Below are 24,375 nucleotides of genomic sequence, written 5' to 3' on the forward strand. Positions count from 1 at the left end.
CCCTGGCCGGCCGGGTGCTTTCCTCCTGTGCTGGGGCTGCCTCTCCTCTTGTCACCTGGTTTCCCCACCATGTATTCCAGGCGCACACACACCTGTTTCCAGAACACTCGCTCTGGGCGCATGCACGTTTGACTCTGAGCCTGGGATTTTGAAGCCTCTGCTCTTCCTTCCTGAAACACTGACACCCTAGCTTTACCAGTCCAGGCACTGGGTCAGAAGCAGGGGACCTCCCCTCAAAGAGTTTATGATAGGCCGGGCGCGGTGGCTCATGCCTGTAATCCCAGCACTTTGGGAGGCCAAAGCAGGTGGATCACCTAAGCTCAGGAGTTCAAGACCAGCCTGACCAACATGGAGAAACCCCGTCTCTACTAAAAATACAAAAATCAGTCGGGCACGTTGGTGCATGCCTGTGATCACAGCTACTTGGGAGCCTGAGGCAGGGGAATCAGTTGAACCCAGGAGATGAAGGCTGCAGTGAACCAATATTATGCCTCTGCACTCCAGCCTGGGCAACAGAGTCAAAAAAAAAGAGCGAGAGCTTATGATAAAATTGAGCCCAAGTAAACTGGGGGTTCCTGGGTGCCCATCACATTCTGCTCCTCCCCACAGGCCTCTCCTCCTGTACCCTGGAGCTGGCCAACTGCTCAAAGTGTGGGATTTGCCTCCTGAGGCAGGAGGCGAGCAGAGGAGGGCACCATGGCATGGGCTTAAAGCCATTACTGTCTTGAGTTAATGAAGAGCTAATGTGATAAAACACTATGAGTTTCTAATGAGCAGCCCTTTCCATGGGGGAGAGGGGGGCGCTCAAACTAAGGCAGCTCACCGGGTGCGACGCACCTGCCAAGGTGAGCTGAGTCTCGATGCTCCGGCCGTCTCAGAATGTCCAGGCTCTTCTCTGTGAGGAAGACAGGCAGAGACTTGGACCCCTGATCAATATCTGATTAGTGCTTGGTTAATGAGCACAAACCACAGAATGGATCGGCCCCTCAAGTCAGACACAGGGAGTTTCCACGCTGGAGGACTCGGGTCTGGGCCACCAGCTCATCCCATGGTGGGGGTGCAGGGGGCATTCGTCCACGCCAGGACCCTTCCCAGGGCGGGCATCCTGGGGCCGTCTGTGTTCCCTGGTACAGGGACGTGGGAATGCTGTAGGTGGGAGGGAGTTCAGGCCGAGGGAGCACTCGACAGCCGTCGGCCTGAGCAGGACCTCTGAGGAGTCAGAGGGGAGGCAGCCGGGCTGGCTCCTGCCGCAGAGGCCCAACTTCTAATGGGGCGGGGCCGACGGGTGAGAGGCACAGACAGCCTGGGAGGTGGGGACCCGGACAGTTCCACAGTACTCAGGATCATAGACAATGGGGGGAAGGGCCAGCATCTCGACTCCCAAACCCACAGCGAGCCATAAACCCCGCTGTCGTCAGCCTTAAGGCAAACCAGGCTGGTGTACCTCCATGCTGGGCAGGTGTCCTCTCCACGCTGGCTGGGTGTCCCTCCATGCTAAGCGGTGTCCTCCATGCTGGGCAGGTGTCCCCCCACGCTGGGCGGGTCCCCCCCACGCTGGGCGGGTGTCCCCCCACGCTGGGCGGGTGTCCCCCTCCCTGGCCGGCCAGGTGCTTTCCTCCTGTGCTGGGGCTGCCTCTCCTCTTACTGCCTGGTTCCCCACCGTGTATTCCTGGGGAGAGGGCAGGAGATGGGGAGCTCTGCGCACGCGTGGGGAAGCCCCATCCCAGCCAGGCACACCTGGCCCCCACTGAGCCACGCCTCCGGCTGTGGCACCCACAGCTCACAGGCTGTGGTGGACACACAAAGCCTCTAAATGTGGCAAATGTGGCAAGTGCCTTCAAGGAGCTCAACTTACTGAATGAAGGATTGGCCTTTATTCTGAGACTAAGTCTTTCCTGTGATTTTAGTGGTAAAATATTATTTTCCTTTCATGAAACATTTGAGCTAGATGTGTACTTTAAAGTCTTCCCTTGGTAGAACTAGAAGTTGGCAACCCTATATTGGTTCCCCTGTGTTTTTAAAAACCAACGTTGTCCCTGAAATCCGATAAAAGAGCGTATAGCAGGGGTCGCCAAACCCAGCTCAGCACCTGCTTCTGTGAATGGTGTGATGGGAACACAGCCGTGCCCATGGCTGGACGCGTCCTCTCAGGCTGTTTCTGTGCAGCATTGAGGAGTTGGGACAGAGAATGTGTGACTGCAAAGCCTGACATACGTACTGCCTGGCGCTTCACAGGAAGTGTCTGCTGGACCCTGGAGGACAGTGTGGCTGCTTTAGTCTGGCTCTAGCAGAGCTCACTGGACCCAGCCACGTTCCTCCTCGTGGGACTCAGTTTCCCCATCTGTCAGAAAAGGAGGTGGCCACAGTCAGGGTTCCAAACGTCTCTTTCCAGCCACCGTCTGACTTCCCATTCCACACATCCCACCTGGCCCCTCCTCAATGCCAAGCCCTCTCTCCTCCACGTCCTGGTCCCCAGGCCCCCAAGGGGTCTTGGTGCTCCTCCATACATGAGATCACACAGCAGCGGGCCCCTCCTGCCGAGGGATTGGCGGGGGAGGACCTCCTGCCTGGCCTTCCGGAACTGGAGAGTCCTTCAGGACAGATCAGCTGGAAACGCCATCCCGCATTCCGTCCCGAGTGGGGAGAGCTTGACCCCAGTGGGCAGGGGGTTCACGTGATATCGTGAGGTTATCTGAGCCCCGTGGAGGCGGAGGAGAGGGGCATTTGTGGTGGGAGGTTCTCAGCCATTCTGATAAAGTGATTTCTCAGTGACGTGATGGACCAGGGCAGGCGCTCAAAGGGAGCACGCGGGTCTCTGCCTCACAGCGGATCAGTAATCCTGAGGTGCTGATGAGTCCTGGGCTGACTCGCTATCCCTCCACCTCCCCCAGCCAGTAGGGCTGAGTGGAGAAGAGCTCCACGCCCAGATCCTGGACCCCAGCCCTGCTCCACCACTGTCCGATGTGTGATTGGCCCGAGTTCATGCACATTGGCAACAGGCCGCCTGTGAGATTTCTCTGAGACGTGACAAACCCATGCACAAGAGGCCCTCGGGCCAGCTGGGCACAGGGTGGGGGCCCAGGAATGGCGGTGAGGGGCTGGGGCAGGCTGAGGAAGAGACCAAGGCAGTCAGAAGGGCTCCACATCCCCATCCAGCCCGAGAGACCATCATTCTCATAAACCAGGCCGGCCGTGCTGCTTTCAGTGAGTACAACAGACGGCGCCTGGTCCCTTCTTCCCTCACTGGTCAGGGCTTTGCTTCTCTCCCTCCACCTTCTCCATGTCCCTACCATCATCCTGCCACCCCCACCATCACAGCTGCAGGGCCCCTTTCTGTGCCAGGCACGTGGATCCTCACAGGTTTCACAGACGAAAACACCGGGGGCCGCGGGTGGAGGGAAACAGTGAGTGCTTCGGGAAGCTGGAATGGTTTCTCCCTTTGACTTTCTGAACCAGATGAGCCAAATGCAGTCACCACCAACCCCATGACTTTCCCAGCGCTGCCCTGTCGTAGAGATGGGTGGTTTCAAATAGTGCCTGATGCGCCAACGTTGGCCTCACCTGCTCGGGGATGACTGGCTTGACGAAGGCTGAACATCAGTAACGCTGCCCTGGTCAGACCCACCGTCCACTTTGCAAATGAAATTCTGCAGGCGTTTGTTTGGATGTTTTCATAAGCAGCTTTAAAACCCTCACAAGGCAAAGTTATTTTTGTTTATACAAGTCATATTCCTTAGATGTACCAGTATATTTATCCTTTATATAAACATTATGTATATGTATATTTATGGGAGCTACGTGCGTGTGTGTGTGTGTGTGTGTACCTATGAGAGAGAGAGACAGGGACAGAGACAGAGCTCCTCATGTCTTTCTGCATTTCCGAGGTGCCCTCTAGAATCCTTTTCCTTCCACCTGAAAACAACCTTAGTATTTCCTCTAGTGTGGGTCTCCAGGTGGTAATTTTTTTGTTTTATCATTTATCACATTTAGTGTCTATTTTTCACTTTTATTTTTGAAAGTTTTTTTCACTGAGTAGTGAACTCCAGGTTCCTCGTGAGTTCCTCGTGTTCCATTGTTTTCCAGCTTCCATCGGTCCTATTGAGAAGTCAGCTTGACGTCTTCTCATTGCCACATTGAAAGTTTGTGCTCTTTTAAAAAGGAGGCTGTGTGTGATGTTATCCCTCTCCATGAATGATTTATTTCTGCTGCTAGTAGGGGACACTGACAACCACAGAGAACCTCAGCCTGAGCAGTTAGCTCTGTGCGTGTGTTAGCACTGTTTCTTCCCAGTTCACCCTCGCTCCTAGGGTGCTGCACTTCCAGGTTTCCCTCTTAGGAAAATGCAGAGGAAAGCCAGCGCAGAGGCACGGGGCTGTCTCTTTAGAGGGAAGCATGGTTGGGACCAGGCTTGTTGTGCTCTAAAGTGGTGGGGACATCGTGATGGGGGCAAGGATCATCAGGGTGGGGTCCCCAGTTCCAGAGGCTGACGGTCACCAGGCCGTGGCCCCTCCCACCCGTTTGCTCGCCACATAAATGCATCTATTTTATTGACCTATAACTCACATGCCGTACTCTCTAACGTGCTCCTGCCTCTGCTTGCGTTTCTGTGTTTTCATGAAACGTGTCTGCTTTGAGAATTTTGCATTCAGTAGAAGCTGAAAGCTGAAGCAGACTCCTAGTCCGACACAGCCAAGGTTCCCCTGCGTCCCAGCTGGGCTTGTCCTGCCTGGGTGGAAGGCCAGAGTGCGGGTCTTCTCTGCAGGGCTGCAGAGGGAGGGCAAGGTGGGGGAGGGGTAGAGGGGGGATACTCCCTGCCTGCTCTGGGGTCCTGGAAATAAGTAGTAGCTTCGGGCTCCTCGCAGACCCTGCCTCCTGAGCGTGAGGCTGCCCTGCACCCTGGGCTTCTGGCACAGTCCGGCAAATGTCCGGCAGGGCATCTGCGTGCCAGGTCACAGGGACAGCATGGACCCAGCCCCACCCTTGTGGCTGTAATCCCACAGAGGACACAGACATTAAGCAGACACACAGCTGTTTCAATGCAGGTGAGACGAGGATGCACAGGGCCCCAGGACTCAGTCCAGAGGGCCAGGAAGGGGTTTGGGGGATGAGGAGGAGTCGGCCAGGTGGAGGAGAGGGAAGAACGTTCTAGATGCAGAACAGATTGTGCAAGATCCCAGGGCTGGTGTGGTGAGAGTCCTTCATCTCATGCACACAGGAATGAGCACCTCGGGTCTCTCTAAGGGCCCCCCGCATGACCAGCAGCCCCGTCAGCCAGGGGAGGCACTGTGCGGGCAGAGGCTGCGCCATCCCCAGGGCCCAGCAAGGCACCAGCAGCCCTCCTCTGTGCGTGAACACTACAGGGCCAGGCACTCGACTTTCAGGGTTCTGGGGCATCTCAGGCAGCCACTAGGATGAGCTGAGCACACACGTGTGCAGAGCCGGGGCAGGAACACCAGAAGGTAGCGGGCAGAGTCCAGCCCCAGGACTTACAGGTGGGAGAGCCCACCGCCGTGCCAGCATCAGGAGACAGCAGTTAGGAGCTCGCAGAGAGGGGCCTCCACCGGGCACAGTGCTAGCTCAGAGTTGGTGCTCATTAGGCAGTGACTAAAGCCCCCACCCACCACTGCTCCCAGCAGAACTTGGTCCTCAGACCTGGGGATGCCCTGAGGCCACAGGGTGGGGTGTGCTGATGCAGTCCCTCCCCAGGGCAGGAAAGGCTGCTCGGCCAAGGGGAAGCCAAATGCCATTCTCAGGAAGTGGGGAACGTACCAGTGTGCACCGTAGACCTCAACCCCAATGTGTCCATGGGGAAACTGAGGCACCAAGCTGAGAGAGCGCGTGGGCAGCTCACTGAGCCCCTCTGAAATGCCAGCGGCCCCCAGTCCCACGGCACCCCCAGATGTGCTCCGTCTGAGTCCCATAGGCACAGCCTCCCTGCTAAGCGGTCCCTTCTAGGTTTGTTTTCCACTGTGTCCCCTGCGGTGTTTATTATACAGCTTCTGTGTATCCAGACCTATACCAGGCCCTGCTTCAGTGCCTCTGAGTCCCTCCCTTTAAGCCCAGCCAGGCTGGGTTCTATGTGGGAGTGGAGGCAACTTGGAGGCACTGTCGGGACCTCAGGCCACCCGGCTCCAGGCCTGGTCTGCTGCCCCATGCTCTGGAAGCTTAGAGAGGTTCTTCCTCCTCTGAGACCTGGTCTTTCCCCAGCTGAAAAAGGAAGAGGTCAGAGCAGATGACCTCAAAGGAACCTCAAGCTCTAGAAGAATCCTTCCATGATTCTATAAAGTGGGGGCAGAGTCAGCAGGTGCACTGACACCACCTCTGAGTACACCAAGAGGAAGAGGGTTCCACTACGCCAGACTCACGGAGAGCTCTGCGGTCGAGGGGGCTCTGCCCAGGTGTGTGCGGGGGCAGCAGCCTGTGGGGCAGGCTGTCCCCATCTGAGCTGCTGTCTCTGTTCCAGGAACCTACGTGATGACGGTCACGGCCAACGATGCTGACGACAGCACCACGGCCAATGGGATGGTGCGGTACCGGATCGTGACCCAGACCCCGCAGAGCCCGTCCCAGAATATGTTCACCATCAACAGCGAGACTGGAGACATCGTCACAGTGGCGGCTGGCCTGGACCGAGAGGTGAGGCAGGGCGGGGTCTGTGTGCAGGCGGGTGAGCTCCTGGTCCCCGCAGGACGCCCACAGGACCCTCGGGGAGCCTCTCTCGTGGCACAGTCGGGGAATGATCAGAAACCTCCCCAGTGTCACTCTCTTGCCATGGGACAGATTCAGCAAAGGAGGCTCTGGAGCACTCACCACCGGCTGCTATGGGCGAGGCCTTGTGAGATTTTTCCAGAACAGGCCCTGCTGGTGTGTGTGGCTATGGGTGGAGGCCTCAGAAAAGCAGGGACCCCCCGCTGGGGTCTCGGGGTCTAGCCACAGCGGCACTCGGTATCTGGGGTGCTCTGACGGCCCCTCTCAGGACCTGAACACACACGCCTGCCTTGAAACCCACCCCTTCTGGACCTGGCGCCTTCGAGGAGGCCCACCCCACCTAGGCTGCGGCGGCCTGGCTGTGACGAAGGGGACATGGAAAAGCAGGGCTTTTCACACAGCCGGAAACCATCACAGCCAAATATATGGGCTGCTGGTTGGTGCCGGGTTCCATGCACCCCCACCTCCTGCACTGTCCTGCGGCCCCACGAGGCTTTTGTGACAGAGGCCTCCCTCCCGCTCTTCATCTCCAGTGCACGCCCCACTCAGAGACAGACCCCAGAGGGACACCCTGGGCGGTGGGTGAGGTCGGGGCCTGCTTCTGCTCTGAAGCCTGCCAAGTGCAGGTGCATCTCCAGCGCTGGGCCATGTGTCCCTGGAAGATTCACCACCAGCTCCTGGGGCTGAAAGCGCCCCCCAGCAGCACCTTGAGTCCCCAGGCGCCCAGGACAGGGCATCGCCGGCCTTCCCCATCTCCAGGTCTCGCTGTCTGGTCTCCTGTTTGCACTGTGCCCACAGAGTCAGTGTCATTCCAGACGTAATTTACCTTCTAAGGTGTTTGGCTCCCAGGAGCCAGTAGAACCATCTCGCTGGGCTCAGAGCCAGCAGGTCCTGCCCACAGGAGGCTCGTTTCCAGAGGCCACAGTGCCACTTTCTGGTAGCTCCTCAGTCTTGCTGGCCTCGACTCTCCCGCTCCGAGTCAGCGGCTTCCGAGTGCGTCACAGCCCTCGAGCTCTGGGTGCGCGGGGACCCACTGCAAGCTGGGGCTGCCAGCTGGTCACCGGGGCTTGCTGGTGTCGCTTTTAGGGCTGGGGCTGGCAAGGAAGTGGCAGGTTCTTCTTCCTGGTTTGGGGCTGTGGGCCTCCAGTTTCTGCCTCAGCTCCAAAAACCAGGACTCACCTGTGGTGCCGTCTTCATCCCCGCCTTTCAGATCAACCAAAGCCAAGCTGCAGCCTGGAAAATGCCACCCGTCCCCGTCCCTGGGAACAGCACAAAGGGGTTTTCCTGGAAATTCCTAAATCGTAAGGGGTGGTGCTCAGGATAGCACACGGGGGCAGAGAGGCCACTCGGGAGGTAACTCTCGGCAGCGTGTGGCTTGTGGGGGAGGCGAGGCGGCCCCGGGGTGGGCAGGGGCTCAGGACTCAGACCTGCGCAGCAGGGGACATTGTCAGCCTCAGCCGTGGCGCCTTTCATCTGAGAGACGGGAGGGTGATGATGGCCTCGGACTCCAGGAATCGAGATGGAGTCACGTGGCAGGCAGCGTGAGGGCTGGCACGGATGGCACAGGCGGGGACTTCTGATGCAGGATTTACATAAACATTCTTAGAGTGATGTTGGCCAGAATGCCCGGGGCTCCGAGTGAGCTGCGGTCAGTCCCAGCACCTTCACCCCAGGACTGCAGGATCTGCTGAGGCCCTGCCGCCCTCCAGTGGCCAGGAACGAGCGCCCGCTGCGCTCAGACAAGGCTCTGCAGAGGAGCTGCGCCTGGCCCTGGTCCTGTCACTCAGTTAGGGAGATGATCCGTGGGCCCATGACGGAGTCAGGAGTGCTGTTAGTGAGGCCCACACAGATGTGGAAGAACCAGATACCGTCCCCCATCTCCTCTGTAGCCTGGGGTCCCCGCCTGCCCTGGGGAGAGAGGGCACCCCCCGTCTGCCCCTCCCACACACACACCTGTGCGTGGCTGGTTTCCACAGGCAGGCGCCTCTCCAGCGTGTTTGCACAGCTTTTGGCAGAGCAGGTGGTCTGACCGGAGCAGGTGCGTGCAAGCCTCTGCCCACACGCTCCTGCACACGTGATGCTCCAGAGGTACAGATGGGATGGCACAGCTGCCGGCTGTGTCCAAGGAGAGGACAGGACAGCCGAGCAAGGGTCAGGCCCGTGGGCGCCAGCACCTCTGGGATGGCCCCTTGCAGGGGCAGGGGCAGGGGTTACCTAGAGCCCACAGGCTGCCCCATCTGCGAGCCGGCAGCTGCTGGTCTGTGACGGGGAAAGCATGGGGCAGAAGGGGCAGTGGCGACGCTCAGGGAGATCTGATGGGGCCTCGCCCTCCAGTCCCAGTGCAGGAGCGTGGCTGGCTGCATGCTGGCCCCAGGAAACTGTTCTCTCCCTACTCTGTATTGGCCGCGAAGGAGCAACGGCCAATTGGAGAGGCAGCTGGTTCTATTGAGCAACCGGAGAACCGGGAAGGGGGAGGTGTTCACAGGGTTGGGTGCCTGCAGGGGAGGCATGCAGGGGTGCGGAGGGTTCCAGACGCGCAGACACTGTCCATGAACACACCTCTTCACACATCTAACGTACAGCGTGGCAGCGTCTTCCCTTAGGGCAGGGGTTTTCTTACTATAACGATAAGCTGGGGATCTGAAGGGGACCATAGGCTGCCTGCTCTGGCCTGCACTGGTTCCGTGTCGGTCCGTACTCCCTCTGGTTTCCGACGGGGTCGAGGGGCTCCCGGTGGCTTTGGGACCATCTGGTCTCCTTCAGCACGATGTCTATAGATAAAGGGACTAAAGACAAACAGCTAAAGCTTTCTCACTGCAGGGTAGAGGGCTGAGAGGGCTGGGGGACTTTGTAGTTTATATTGTAGGAAAGAATATCTAGTATTTTCCAGGCTGAAAATACATATACACAACATCCGTGGACCCCTCTTCATAGCTGAAAATCTTGCAAGGCCCCGGCAGTCAGTGTGGGTGCAGCTCTGACCCTGGGAGGGATCAAGAGCGCCATGGAGCCCACGACACCCTGGGGTTCCCCAGCTGTCCCACCGGAGGGACACCCCTTGGCCTCCCTGGGCCAGGCATTCCTGTGGGCATGTCAAGGCCCATGATAGGGATGGTGCCCAGCCTCCTGGGCTTAGCTCCCCCTACCCCTACAGATCATAGCAGCTCAGCCAAAGGGGGGCCAGCAGCCCCAGCCACCCAGAGACCTCCCCACCCACTGACCAGGCCCCAGTGAGGCCTACCCGGCAGCTAGACGCCCTGCCCAGGCCGGACACCGAGGCGAGGCGGAGCCAGCCTGCTCCCCAAGGCCCACAGCAGACACCCGCCCCCCACCACCCCCGTCGGCAGCTTCAGCGTGACCTGCAAAATGTTCCAAATAAAATGCTCATTTAAAAGCCATTAGAGGTGTGGCTGACAGACGGAGATTTATGAAGATTGAGGGACATGAGGAGACGCTGGTGTTGCGGGTGCTGGCGTTCTCCGCTGTGTGTGCCTGGGGATGTGAACAGCCTAGCTTCTATCCAACGGGAGGCCCCGCCTCGTGCATCTCAGGCGTGGTGTGCTGGAGAGGGCGGTCCCATGTCTTCCTCCTCCAGGGCTGCATCTCAGGCGCGGTGTGCTGGAGAGGGCGGCCCCATGTCTTCCTCCTCCAGGGCTTGTCAGGAACGTGGGTGGTGTGGTTATTTTCCTTGATGATCCTTCAGCCGCTAACATTCGATTCCGGGAAGATCCGTTTCTGTCTCGTGCGTGTGAAACGAGCTGGTTGATGCAGTGAAGCCTGGGACCCCCATGTGGACGGGCATCGCGGGGGGACAGCAGAGCCATGGTCCAGGGGCTCAGGGGACTGTTGCGGGGCTGGACTTTGGGGCCATGTCCCCTGGAACATCCCTGGGGTGCGCTGTTTGACAACACGTCTTTGGCTGGGGGGACCCCTGGCCTTCCTCGGACCCCCAGGCAGGGGATGGGGTGTAATCCAAAAGAGGCCTGGCCCCAAGCAGACCATGATAGGGTCATCACCAGGAGCCAGCCAGGCACGGGGGCCCCAGAGGGAGGCCTGCGTGGACACAGATGGGCGTGGTCACTCCTGAGAGGACAACAGGCCCTGGCCTGTGTGAGCAGCCGGGAGCTGAGCCGCAGGCCTGGGGCAGCTGGGGCAAGGCGAAGGCCCCATCGTGGCTGTGACGACCTCATTCCCAGCCACGATCAAAACAAGACCTTCATGGGCAGCATGTGCCCGGCAGCAGGACCCCTCCCACCTTCTGTTCGCCCTGCCCCTTTCAAACCGAGCGCAAGCCTAGGAACATCCAGGTCCCTGAGCTGCTCCCTCCCCAGGTTCGATGCAGCCCCTGGCTGGAAGGCGGCTGTGCATCTTGAATCGGATACAGACCCAGGCGTGGCCTGCAGCTGGCTGCATTTGGGTACAGAGGCGGTGTCGGGTGCCCTCAGGGCTCCTGGTGAGCAGAACCAAAGGTGTTCATGTCACTTCCACGTTATTTTCCTTGTGCAAACGTGTCTCTTTCCCCTCCTAAGGGCACCAGCTCGAGGGCTTCTGTTAGAGAAGCTGCCTGCAGCATGCAGCAGCCACGTCCCCAGGCCACCGCCCGGCCCCAAGTCTTCAGCAGCCCCTCCCAGTCCGGACATTGAGGCAGGCTCCCCTTCTCAGACATGGAGAGGTCATCCCCTTGGGCCAGTCTCTGCAGCAGTTTATGGCATGGTCTCGGGGTCGTGGGTGACCTCTGAATTTGTGACCACTTGGCAGGAGGAGATGCAGGGCCCTGGCACTGGCCACCCCCATCTGCCCACTCAGCCATTCCAGGTCCTGTCTCCCGCCTTGCACACAGCCTCTCCCACTTTTTCGCCTTTGCCTCAGGATAGAAGTCCTGGAAGCTGCCAAAGACTCGGCGGGGTGTGCTGAGGCCGGAGCACCCCGTTCCAGGGCTCTGCTTTCCGCGCAGATCTGTGCTTAGTGTTCAGAGCTGCCCTGCTCGTCGTTCGCCCACCTCCTGGGGAAATCTGAATAATGGTTTATGGTTAACGGCTTTTGCAGCAGAGGAAGCACGGTCTCGGATTTTCAACAGCAAACAATAAAGCAACAACAAGTTTTAAGACAATGGCTCCAGGACCACTGTTGCCAGGCGTTAGTAAACCCATGCAGGCAGCCACTCACAGCAGCGTAGACGCCAAGCAAGCACCAGTTCAGCCCCCCGGGGCCCAGCCTTCGCCTGGCAGAGCCACTGCCCTCCTGGGCCCAGGCCTGCTGAGCCCGAGAAGCTGATTTCTGTTGGCTTGGCCTATCAGAGAAGAGCACACATCGGGACCATTTCGCCACTAGCCCAGCTTGCCTTGCCTCAGCCGGACAGCTGCTCAGCCACTTCTGAAAAGGACACATCAGTAGTTCCTTTTTCTCTTCCTCCCCCTGTAAAAAGCTTCATCTCCCCTGCCCTTGTGCAACAAGCGAAGTCTTCGGGGGAATCACCAGAGGTGCTTCTCAGCACCAGCCTCCCTCTGACAGAGTGAGTCATCTTCAGGAAGAAGAAAATCCACAAACATCATTGCCGCCGTGTCTAATTAGGCAGAGCTATGTAAATTGAGTGCTTCTACATGATTAAGATGTCAGGAGAGGCTTCGATAAGACCTGAGCGGTTCAAGTGTCTCTCGTGTACCAGCCGAAGATGCCCCACTTGCTAATCCTATTCATCTGGCGTTGTTTCCTAATTAGAATATTGATGGCCTAATGAGGAGGTGAACCTGCCGCCCGAGCCCCGTTCTGAAGGTGAGAGTGGGCTCTGCAGACGCAGGCGTCGTTCCGCTTGCTGTGCAGTGAAACTAGCACCCTGCCAGCATTGTTCTCAGCGTCCCCTCCAGGCTGCTCCCGAGGACGTTGATTTTGTAAATAGAAACTGGATCCGGCCTCCCGGTCCTATCACAAGAGGACTATCACCTGGTCACCTTCATCAGCTCGAAATTTCTTCCCAGACAAGGTGGGCCAAATTAGTGATCTCCTGGTCTGAAATGATTCTGGGGAAAGCAAAACCCACACCTCCCCGAATGTCTTCGAGACCCTCCGCCCGCCCGGCGCTGTCATCGATGGGTGGAGAGTGAGAGCATGGTTTTGTTCTACCGCTCGGGATATCGTTCTCACCACCATCGACCTTAGTTAATGTATTCACATGATTCAGATTCCTGTAGAAAGTGTTCATCAGTGACCAGAATGGCCCCTTTCCCTTTGAGAGCGGCGTGGCTTTCTGAAAGGCGTTTCTTCCAGGCAGCCAGCCTCTCGTAAGCCCCACCCAGAGGCGTCTGCCTGGGGGGGGCAGTAGCCTGGGGGAGGCGGGGTCAGCGCCTCCCACTGGCTGGGGTTTTGAATCGCTGTCATGGAACCCTGTCTTGAAGGCACCGAATATGGCTATGTCGTCTTGGAGAAAAATATTAGCATTGAGACACATCTGCTGCTGACCCACCTCAGGCCGGATTTGTGCCCCTGAAATCTTCCTGATCTCCCCTCCGCCCCCTCCCAAAAGAAGAGAAGAGAGGGAAGGACAGCGGTGAGAAGGTGGACCCAGCCAAGGCACCGTCATCTTGGGGCTTCGACCTCCCTCCAAAACAGAGGCCTCGGCTCGCGAGTCACATGGCGTCCCCCAAGTGTTGGGCACTGAGCAGCCCCAAGAGGACCCCAGGCCAGCAGGTCACCCCCAGGACGCAGAGGCCGCCACCCCTGGCCTTGAGGGTGAGGGATGGATGCAGAGAGAGGGGCAGGGTTTGGGTCCGGTCCCCACACAGGATGAGGTTCCCAGGCACGCTGGGCAGTGCGTGCTCTGAAGTTGGGCCACACGTGAGCTGGTACCCACCGCTCTGTCCAAGGGTTTCTGAAGGCCAGAGCTGGCAGGTGTGGCCATCCAGCAAGGTGAGAAGAGGTACCAGTGAGTTACAGCGCAAGGGCCCCCCAGGCCCCAGGAGAGCAGGAATAGCGGTGCTAATGGTGACCTGGTTCCATGGGGGACCCTGGATGGCAGAGGAGGGGGCTAAGCCATAGGACGGCCCAGGTGACCCCCAACCACTTCCTGACAAGAGGTCCCTCCCTGGTGAGGAAGCTGAGTGCCCCTTACACCGACCAGCATGTCGGGGCCCTGTGGCCACAGGGCATGAGTGTCAGCCACGCTGAGCAGGGTCACAGCAGGGCAGGGTCAGGACAGCTCCTCCGTCCACGGACGGCACTGGAAGATGAGCCTGCAGCCCCTGAGTGGATCTCCCACCGCGGGGCCACATGCACATGGGGTGGTCTCCATGCCCCAGGAACCTGCGCTGTGAGGGGAGGGGAGGAGATGGCCGTGGAGTCTGAGGGGAGGCTCCGTTCCATCGGTGGCATTTCGTAACCAAAGTGCCAAGGTGTGGGTCCGGGGCAGGGCTGCAGGAGAGGAAAGCGGTGACTGCGGAAGAAATCAGCCATTTCATGGTGCAGCTCCCCAGCGAGCCACTCCTGTGAGCCGGCCGCAACATGAACTGTGGCCAGAATTATGGCTCCATGTGGCAGCAGCGGCCAAGGCTCCCGCCTCAAAGCCTCCAGTGGTCAATTAGTTGACCACTGTTCATCTGCCTTTGGAACTGGGCCCAGGCGACTGGGGTTGTAGCTGGAGCAGTGGCCAACGTCTCCATCTGAGAAGGGCCAGTGCCAGGCAGAGGGCAGGAAGAGGAGGGGGCAGCACGTGGGGGGCTGCAGGTGGGGAGGAGTGAGAACACCTTACAGCTGAAAGTCCAGGTCACCCGGGGGCCACTGGCCCAGCCACAGACCTGGCCCAATCAGCATCTGGACTGGGTTTAATCGTGGTCACCAGAAAAGCTATGTCCACGCCCTGACCCCTGCCAATGTGACCTTGTCTGGAAAAAGGGCCTTTGCAGATGTAAAGATCTGGAGATAAAATCGTCTGCATTGGGGTGGACCCTAAATCCTTATAGAGACAGAGGGAGACACAGGGGAGAAGGCGGCATGGAGACTGAGGCAGAGACCGGACGATAAGGCCACAGGCCAAGGGTCCCTGGAGCCTCCAGGAGGTGGAAGAGGCAGGGTGGGTCCTCCCTCAAGCCCCTGGATGGAGCCGGGCTCTGCCCACGCCTCCACCTCGAACCTCTGGCCCTCTGGACTGCTGTTTTTAAGTCACCTCATTTGACAAGACCCTGACGGGAAGCGGCCAGACTCAGTCCCTTTTGCCGAGAAGCCTGTGTCTGGCTTTGTGATGAGGCTTTATGGGCACACAGCGTGGTTGGCCATTTGCACATGGGCGGTACCACACACCAGGACGGCACCGTGACGTGAAAGCCAGGTTGGGAGGAAGGAGCAGGGATTTCATCTGCACCCTCCCTCGGCGGCACGGCGCCTTTGTGGGTCAGATCCAGGGTCTCAAACCCAGAGACAGGTCCCACCACAGAGGTGCAGTTCGGATTAATCTTGTTTTAACTCGGCCGGTGTTGAAGCAGGAGATTTCTATTCAAATCTCGACTTCTGGATTCCCTTAAGATTCAGATCCTCTGGTCGCAGGGCCTGCTTTCCTGCAAGGCTCCAGGAGGCCTGGGCTAAGGGAGGGACCACCCAGGGCTCTGAAGCCCCTGGCCTGGAGGGTGCAGCCCCTCCCTCCCGGGGCTCCAACGCCAGGCCCAGGGTACTCCCTGAGTCACTGTGTGAGGCTGTTTTCCCTGCCTTAGAGAAATACTTCCTCTAGGTCTATCGTAAGTGAGAAAATGAGAGACAAAAAGGCCCGTGCATCTCAGGAGAATGGGAGCGGGAGCGTGTCTGCAGAAGGGCAGCGTATTCCCAAGTGTCTCCCAGCACCCCAGGTGGTGTGGGCCCCCCCAGCCCCCTGCCCCTTCCTGCGTGTCCGAGAAGTCTCCCGGCCGGCCCTGCACGTGCCTTTCCTTCTCTTTTGTGTCCGCTGTCTCCCCCACACCTGGCGGAAGCCACTCAGACCACAGGGCACCTGCTCCGCTGTCTCCAGCCTCTGCACATCCCCTGCTCTGTCCACGCCCAGGAGCCTGGCAATCCTGTTCAGACACCAGTGTGAACTCTTGTCTTCTCAAACCCCACCATGGTTTCCTGTCTCACCCAGAGTCAGAACCAAACCCGGCCCCATTCCTCCGGCACCCCGAGCCCACCGCGCCTGCCCCAAGGCCTTCTCACTGGCTGTTCCCCCTGCCTGCACATTCCTCCCAAGCTCCCCACGGCTCGATAGCCACATATCTGCTTGGCAGACAGCCCTGCCCACCGCCTGGTTTAATCCAGCGCACTGAGCACCCTGTCCCTCTCTCCTGCTGTGTTTTCTACACGGCCTCTGTCCCCAGCTGATGTGATACTCTTTGCTATTTGCCGTCGGTCTCCTCCCCTAGAGCCGTGTTTCCAACCTCGGGCAACGTCCCTCTTGGGACACTGGGCAAGTGATGGCATCTGTGGTTGTCACCGCTGGGTGGGGGCACCGCTGGCATTGCATGGGTGGAAGCCAGAAATGCTCAGCCCCCCTCAGTGCCCAGGATGCCCCACCGCAGAGAACGACCCAGCCCCAGGGCTGACAGTGCCCAGTTTGGGAAAAGCTTCCCCAGAGCATCAGCCACAGGAGGGCAAGGACTCCGAGAGCCACTGGAATCCGTGGCTCAGAAACCCCGGGCCCCTGGAGAGCTCAGGCACGTGGCGCTCCACACACGTGGCCCTCCATAGTCGGGTATGACTGCCTGGCCCCTGGAGAGGGAGGTGTTCTCCTCTGAGACCCAGGGGTCGGGGGTCAGAAGAGCCCCAGGGAGGAGCCCCCAGTGCCTGCTGGGCTGATGGGACCTCCCCTGCCTGCCACCATCTTGTTCTTCCCAGGCATCTAGATGCTTGGAATCACCAGCAGTCATTCCTGGCAGCTCCTCTTCCCTCTGTGCCCAGCAGAGAATGTGAGAGACAGAGAGAAAGAGACGGAGAGAGAGAGAGATGGGGGAAGCAAGAGGGTCCCAGCATCCCCCACCCCGTCCACCCCCATGCGGTGGGTTTTGTGGATTTACGAAGCAGAGATCTTCTTTGTGGCCTCCCTGCCCCCAGCACCAGGCCAAGGGAGGACTCGCTGCCTGGAACTGGGAAAGGTCGGCGTTTTCTCTGGGTTTGATCCAGCTCTACGCAGCAGAAAGCAAACCTGGCTATAGAGTGAGAGGCGAGGGTCCGCTGGAGTTGGGCTTGGGGGCACAGCGCAGAGGCTCTGGGCCACCAGTGAGTACGGCCAGGACTGGGGACACCGGAGGCCCCAAGGGATCCTAAAACCCACAAGAGCTGAGGCAGCTGCACGTCGCTGTCCTGGGTGTGCAAAGGGCAGCTGAGCGGAAGGTTGGGCAAGACACGCTTCCTTCAACGCAGCAGCCTGGGCAGCTAAGGGGCCGGGTCCCCGGGTTTCAGCCCCTCCTCCTGGAGGAGGCACAGTCCGCAGAGCCAGGGGGTAGTGAGCCCCGGCAGCCCCGAATCTTCTTTCCGCTTCTGTGCTTCTATGGATTTGCCTATTCTGGACGTTTCCTGTAAGTGGGCTCGTTCCACGCATGGCGTTTCGTGTCTGGCGTCTCTCACCAAGCGTCACCGTGGTAGCTCATGTCTGTGTTTCATGCCTCTTTATGGCTGAATAATATTCCGCTGCATGGGGCAACCACGTTCTCTTTGTCCGTTCATCGCTCAGTGGACACTTGTCTGTTTGGCCCTTTTGGCTGCTGTGAATGGTGCTGCTTTGAACGAGGGCGTGCAAGTGTTTGTCAGAACCCCTGGTTTGAGCTCTTTTGGATACATACCCAGGAGTGAAGCTGCCAGGCCGTGTATTGACTCTTGACTTGTGAGGACCTGCCAGCCTGTTTTCCGTGGTGCCTGCACTCCCTCCTCCCACGGCATCTAATCTTCGTGCCGGAGTCACGTTCTCAGGCTCTGGACAGACCCCAGGTGCGGTGCAGCCTGAGGAGGAGACGCGGAGCAGGGCCCGGCCCTCTGTCTGCTCCGTCTGTCAGCTTCCGAGGGGATGGAGGTTCCGGCAGTGACAGCTGGGAAGACCCCTGGGGAGTGTGTGGTCCAGGAGGAAGCGGTGGGAGCAGTGCTGACCTGAGAGGAGCTGGAGAAGCTTCCAGAGCAGCAGCCACCGTCACGCTGGCACTGGCTCCGGCTCACCCAGAAGGAAGGGATGCAGGGCGTCTGCAAGCCTGGGCTGCAGGGCCTTGGGACTCCTTTTATATCCCCATTCGGACCACCTCTAGGTGCAGGAGCCCGGAGCAGGTGGGGGAGGCGTGCTTGCAGCCTGGCAGATGAGACCACCCCTAGATGGTGGCTGGGGTGGGGGCAGCACCCAGGAGAACTTCAGGATCTGAGCTCCAGGCATGGCTCCTGCCAGGGTGCATCATTGGCTGTGCGGCCGGCCAGCCGATGCTGGGTATGGGCAGGGCACACTCAACTCAGGAAGCTTTGATGCCTTTCTAGGGCAGGCCGGCCGCCTGCATTATTGATGGCTGTTCTGCAAAATTTACATGCTGAGCTATGGGGAGGTGAGCAAAAACCCCAGGGATGGCCCACTGTGGTTTTCTTCCCTCCTCTTGAACTTGAAAATGGCCAAATCACTTTTTAATGAATTCACTGCAGCTCCACTGCTGACGGCGTGGCTGGCTCCAGAGACCTCTGCCATGTTCCCTGCATCCGGCAGAAGCAGGAAGGGTAGGGGCCCCAGCCCAGGACACGAGCAGGCGTCCAGCAGGGCACACCTGGCTGTGCAGGACTCCCACTGCCTGCCCAGACACCTTCATCGAGGATTGACATGGGAAGTGGAGGCTGCATATGTCAGCCATGGAGAGGGGACTCTGGGACGCTGGTCCAGAGCTGAGTCCTGGGTCATCTGTTTGTCCCATGAAGGCTGGGAGACACTTGCCGGCCTCCAGAGCACTCACCAGCCCCTGACCTCGGGGAAGTCCTGGGCCTTCATCTTCTGCAAAGTGGGAGGACGCCGTGCCCCTGTGCCGCACAGGCCCTTGGAAGGCTGCACACAGCCCACGCACACCGCAAGGTCTGTTGAGGCACCAGGAGGAGGTGCCAGACTCCTCTGAGAACAGGCGAACATGGGGCTCCCCTCGCCTGCCTCATAGGAATGAAATGCACTTGAGGGCAAAGGGTGCAGCCCCGTGTAAGCCTTTTAGATAAATACATCAAAACCTCCAGCCAAGCCAGCCCAGGCCGGCTACGTACAGACCAGCCACGTCTGCAAGCGACCTGTCTGTGGGAGCTCCCGTGGCTGCCTCACGAGCGCATGCCTAGGTCCTGCTCACCCACCCTCTCGTCCCAGATACCATCCTGGAAAAGGGGGAGGTGGGGACAGTGATGAGGTCAGGAGCCTGACCCCACCTCCCCAGTGCTCCCAGGGGTGCCAGGCCAACCTGCCTGGACTTCAGAAGCCCCGCCAACAGGAAGGCCACTGGCTGCTCCCGGGGTCTCCTTGGAGTCTTCTTCCTTCTTGGGGATCTAGCTTCCTGCCCCCACCCAGCCAGGAGACACCCCTGCCCTGCCTCTCAAAATCGAGACCCAGCTGCCCTCTAGTGGCAGTCAGCTGCACACACACAGACAACACACAAGGCATGCACATCCATGCACATGTGGGTTTACATGCCTGCAGAGGTGCACACGTGTGTATACACACACACAGGCATGCACACACGTGCACAAACACGCACACACACACGTGCACACACAATACACTGTACGTGTCTCTGGGTTTCTATAATGCTTTATTTATTTTCAGTATATAGAAAAGAATACATTTCTTTCCTATACATTGAAAGCACCGCAGCCAGGGGTGGCTTCCATGAACCGGCTCTGATTCGATGACTGAAGAAATGGAGACTTGGAGAATGATGTCATGCTGCAGGTCTGTGACAGCGGTTTCTCCGCGGCCTGACATTCTTCTCTGCTTGGATCCCTCCCTTTGCCGCCGGCCTGTGTCAGTCTCCTGTTTTCCAGTCTGGTCCTTCCGGCGGTGCCGTGCTGCAGGAGGAGGCGACCACAGCCAAATAAACACGTAGCTGAGAGCGGCCTGGGGGCCCCACACTGCAGGATGGGTGGCCAAGGGGAGCTGGTGCAGGCAGGCAGTGGGGCACCGCCTGAGGGGGACATCGCGCCCGGGAAAGAGGCTGCTGAGAGCCCCCTGCAGCTTCAATTTCCAAATCTGTCCCGGGAGGGGGAAGAGAATCGGATTTGTAAAGAACAAGAGAAACTTGGGTGAGAAATGAAGAAAGTGTCCACAGCGAGGCTGCCTGCTACCCTGTCAGAAAACCCAATTCTGTTTCCTCGGGGAGCAGGGACTGAGGTGAGATGCAGCCACATCCCCACGGAGCCACCGCCACAGCCGGTGCACATAGATGGGGCACGGATGAAATGAGGCTCCACAGGCAGGATTCCGGCCCCTCGCCAAGGTGCCATGTGTACCTGGCGTTTGGGTTCGCATTGGCAAGCCTGTGCACTGGTGCTGACACCGTCCCCAGCCCATCTCTGCAGTGTCCTAGCCAGAGGCAGAGCCAGCCTTCAGGCTCCATCCAGCCACTGCGAGGGAGGGCCGCATGCTCACAGGTGAAGGAGAACGCGGCCAGGCTGGAGAAGCTTCCAGAGGTGGGCTGGCTGGTCTCTGTCGTGATGAACAGAAAGGCACATTTTCTTTCTGTTGGGATCCTGAGGCAAGAAGCCTTGGGGCAGGGACCTCTGCCGTGGGCAGTGCCATGAAGTCCAAGGCCTCAGGCCTAGCGAATGTCTGGACACACATTGATCCACAGTTAGAAGGCAGATCCTGACGCTGAGGTTGCAAAGAGCAGCCATTCAAGGGTAGTGCCAGCTCTGCTGTTTCTATGACGTCCATCCCACATTCAGGAGACCCAGCGGGCATCAAGCTGATGTCACTGTGGACATTATTGGTGCTGCCTGAGTCCCATCCATAACAAAGGCCAGAAGCGCAGACCAACCCAGCGTCAGGGACCCCGACCGGCCCCTCACTCTGCCCTGGTCAGCTGTGTAGCACTGGGGAGGTCATGAGGCTGCCTGGCCCTCACCGAATTCAGTCATCCCCTCTGTAAATGGTAAAGAAACATGAGCTCCGCTGACCACGCAGTGTGACACCAGTCACTGAAATAGTGAACAGGAACATGCAGTCAAAACTGGGTTTTTATTGTTTCTCTCCCCATTGTTGGTTTTCTCCCCTCCCTCACAACCTCCGCATTAGCCCCTAGTAATGCCCTGTTCTGCACCGTGCACCTCATACCTCCTGCCCCAGCCCTGCTGTGCCTGCAGCTTATGCTGTCGCTCCCTCCTCCCTCTAGTGAGCCCCCACCTTCCTTCCACAACCAGCTCCCCTTGCACTTCCATGGAGAAGCCTCTCTCACCTCCTTCAGTCTCCTTATCTCATGGATGGATGAGAGATCCTCAGCTTCCTTACTAGGTAGTTGTAATGGTTGTAATCCACCTGACATAAGGAGAGGTGTCTCTAAAGGATAGATGGATGGATGGATGGATGGATGGATGGATGGATGGATGGATGGATGGATGATGGGTGGGTGGATGGTGGATGATGGATGATGGATGGGTAAGGGGATGGTGGATGATGAATGAATAGATAATGGATGAATGGGTGATGGATGAATGGATGATGGATGAATGGATGATAGATGGATGATGGATGGATGGATGATGGATGAGTGAGTGGATGGTGGATGAGGGATGATGGATGGATGGATGGATGGATGGATGGATGGATGGATGGATGGTGGGTGATGGATGGATGATGGATGAATGGATGAATGATGGATGAGTGAGTGGATGATGGATGGATGATGGATTAGTGAGTGGATGGTGGATGATGGTTGATGGATGGGTAAATGGATCAATGATGGATGAGTGAGTGGATGGATGGATGATGGATGGATAGATGGTGGATGGATGGATGGGTGATGGATGGGTGGATGGATCAATGATGAATGAGTGAGTGGGTAGTTGGATGATGGATGGATAGATGATGGATGGATGGATAGATGGATGATGGATGGGTCAGTGGATGGTGGATGATGGATGGGTGGATGGATGAATGGATGATGGATGGACAGATAATGGATGGGTGGATAGATGGATGATGGATGGGTGAGTGGATGGATGGATGATGGATGATGGATGCAAAGGTGGATGATGGATGATGGACAGGTGGGTGGATGGATTATGAATGGATGGATGGGTGGATGATGCATGATGGGTGTGCAGATGATGGATGGGTAAATGATGGGTGGGTGGGTAAGGGGATGGATAGAAGGATGAGGGAGAGAGGAAAAATGGGAGCAGATAAGGGTTAACCTACTGTGAGAGAACTATCAAAATAGGATGTAGCACCCAAGTAAATGTAAGCCATTTCTGTTATTTGTTTGTATCTCCTTGACTCCAGGTTCTAGTCGTCTTGGTAAATATCAGCTCTGTTAGGCATGACTCATTAACTTGGTTCCCTCAACAGACACCGATTACCTACTGTGTGCCAGGTCTGTACCTGGTACTTTGGACACAAAGCTGGACAAGACTCAGTCCTCGGGGCATTCTGGGTCTTCCAGGAGAGTCCGGCCTGCAGCAGGTGTGGGCAGGGTTGTGGCTGTCCAGGTCATGCTGCATCTCCAGGGTTAATGAGGGAGGCAAGATGAATTCCAGAGGCACGAGGGGAGCTCATTCTGGAAGGAAGAGTGGGGTCTCACCAGCGGGAGGACGGAGAGGAACAACACAGCCACAAGCACAGAAGGGCAGGGACAGGAGGTGTGGGGGGCACCGTGCACACAGGGCATCATGTGGGGCAAATGTTGGGGTAATGAGGGAGGGGAGAAAGCCAACAATGGGAGAAACAATGAAAACCTGGTTTGGGCTGCACGTTCCTGTTCACTGTCTCAGCAACTAGTCACGGCTGTGCGGTCAGTAGAGCACACGGTCCTGTCCCATTTTACAGAGGGGGCCACCAAATACAGGAGGCCCAGGTTGCTGACGGCTCTGCAGCCTGCAGGCCCCTCCCTGTCCTGCTGAGCCTCACAGCCTCCCCGGAACCCTCTCCTGCAGGGAGTCTGAGCAGCCCACTCTCCTCGGCCCTGCAGGAGCTCTGAGTTCGGCAGTCCTCCCCTCTCTCTCCAGGTGACTGATCCCCTGCAGGGGCCATGCAGGCATGGGCCGAAAAGCAGTTTCCTGCCCTTCCAAGAGGCCCCTGACACCTGCCTCCTTGAGGGAGATCTCTCAGAACAACAGTCAGGGCTGTGTGATGCGGCACATGTTGCCTCATCACTAGGGGGCCCAGGAGCCAGCGCCCCACTGCACTGAGCCCTGGCCCCATGTAGGCTGGGCCTGGTCACCAGGCCACAGTCACCCTTGTTTGGATGGAGGCCATGTGGAACACCCCTGAGCCTGATTGGCTGCTGTGTTCCCACCTCCCAGGTCCAACTGCACCTCCCAGCCCTGCCCTCAGTTCACCCTGTCACCTTCAGGCAGCGTGACTGCCTCTTCCTGGAAGCCTCCCCTGGCTCCCCAGCCCTCCCTCCCTGAGATGCTTGTGGCCTCACTCTCAGGCCTGTCCAGGTGGCAGTGGCTTACACTGCCGGACATTGGAGCCCAAGGTCAGCAAACATCTTCTGTAAAGTACCAGGTGGTCCATATTTTAGGTTTTGTGGGGCATACAGTCTCTGTGCAGATACTCGGCTCTGCCTGGCAAGTGTGAAAGCAGCCGTAGATAATGTGTCAGTAAATGAGCATAGCCATGTGCCAATAAAACTTTATTTACAATAACAGTGATGGGCAGATTCAGCCCACAGGCCATCACTTGCTACATGTATAAGTTGGATCATGTGATGCCCCTTGGTGACTCACAGCTGTCCACAGACCATCCAGACACCTCATGGAGCACCAGGCCCCTCTGTCATTCCTCAGATCTTCTGTTGTCACCAGAGTTGTTGGCAACAGTAACTTGCTGTCATGGGGCACCTACTCTGTGTTGGACCCATGTTTGGCCCTGGAGACACAGTGGGTGATGGATGAGACAGCCATGGCCCCCAGAGCTCAGGTTGGCAAGGGACACAGACAACGATCAAGGGAGGACACAGCAAATGTAAAAGTGCAAGCCAGGAATGAGACATGGATGAAAAGCAGGCTGAGCTGACAGCATGCTCGGCTGGAGGGCCAGGAGAGAATTCCGTGGGAAAGGACATCTGGGGGCTGAGGAGCTTGATTCAAGATGAGGCCCCAGAGGGGTTAGCAGCCATGACACATGGAGTGCTGCGGCCATGTTAAGGGTTTGGATGTACGCCAGGGAGCTTTTGCTGCATAACAAAAGATCCCAAAACTTAGCAGCCTAAAACAACCACCATTTATTTCCATTTATTTAGCTCACAATTCCACAAATTGGCAATTTGGGCTAGGCTCAGCTGGAAAACCCTTCCATCCTTGGCTGGGCTTATTCATCCATCTCTCTCTCATCAGCTGCCACTTTGGCTTGGGGCTGGCTGGTCTTGGAGGGAAGGAGGAAGGAATAGAAAGACAGAGGGATGGAAAGGTAGAAAGAGGGAGGGACGGAGGGTGTATGGGTGGATAGCTGGATGGATAAATGGATGGGTGGGTGAATAAAGGGATAAATGGATGGGTGGGTGA

The 24,375-nt window shown here is 58.0% G+C and overlaps 1 protein-coding gene across 2 annotated transcripts in view; it reads left to right on the plus strand.

The window, feature by feature from the left end:
• The window catches only part of CDH4 (cadherin 4, type 1, R-cadherin (retinal)), a 501,882-nt gene that overhangs the window by 431,825 nt on the left and 45,682 nt on the right, over nucleotides 1-24,375 (plus strand). For both annotated transcript variants that reach the window (XM_011992340.1, XM_011992341.1), the window contains exon 6: nucleotides 6,464-6,636. In XM_011992340.1, coding sequence (XP_011847730.1) covers nucleotides 6,464-6,636 — 173 coding nt within the window. The remainder of the gene's footprint in view (nucleotides 1-6,463; nucleotides 6,637-24,375) is intronic.

The sequence above is a fragment of the Mandrillus leucophaeus genome, unplaced genomic scaffold (genome assembly GCF_000951045.1).
Source record: "Mandrillus leucophaeus isolate KB7577 unplaced genomic scaffold, Mleu.le_1.0 Scaffold41, whole genome shotgun sequence".
Lineage (NCBI taxonomy): Eukaryota > Metazoa > Chordata > Mammalia > Primates > Cercopithecidae > Mandrillus > Mandrillus leucophaeus.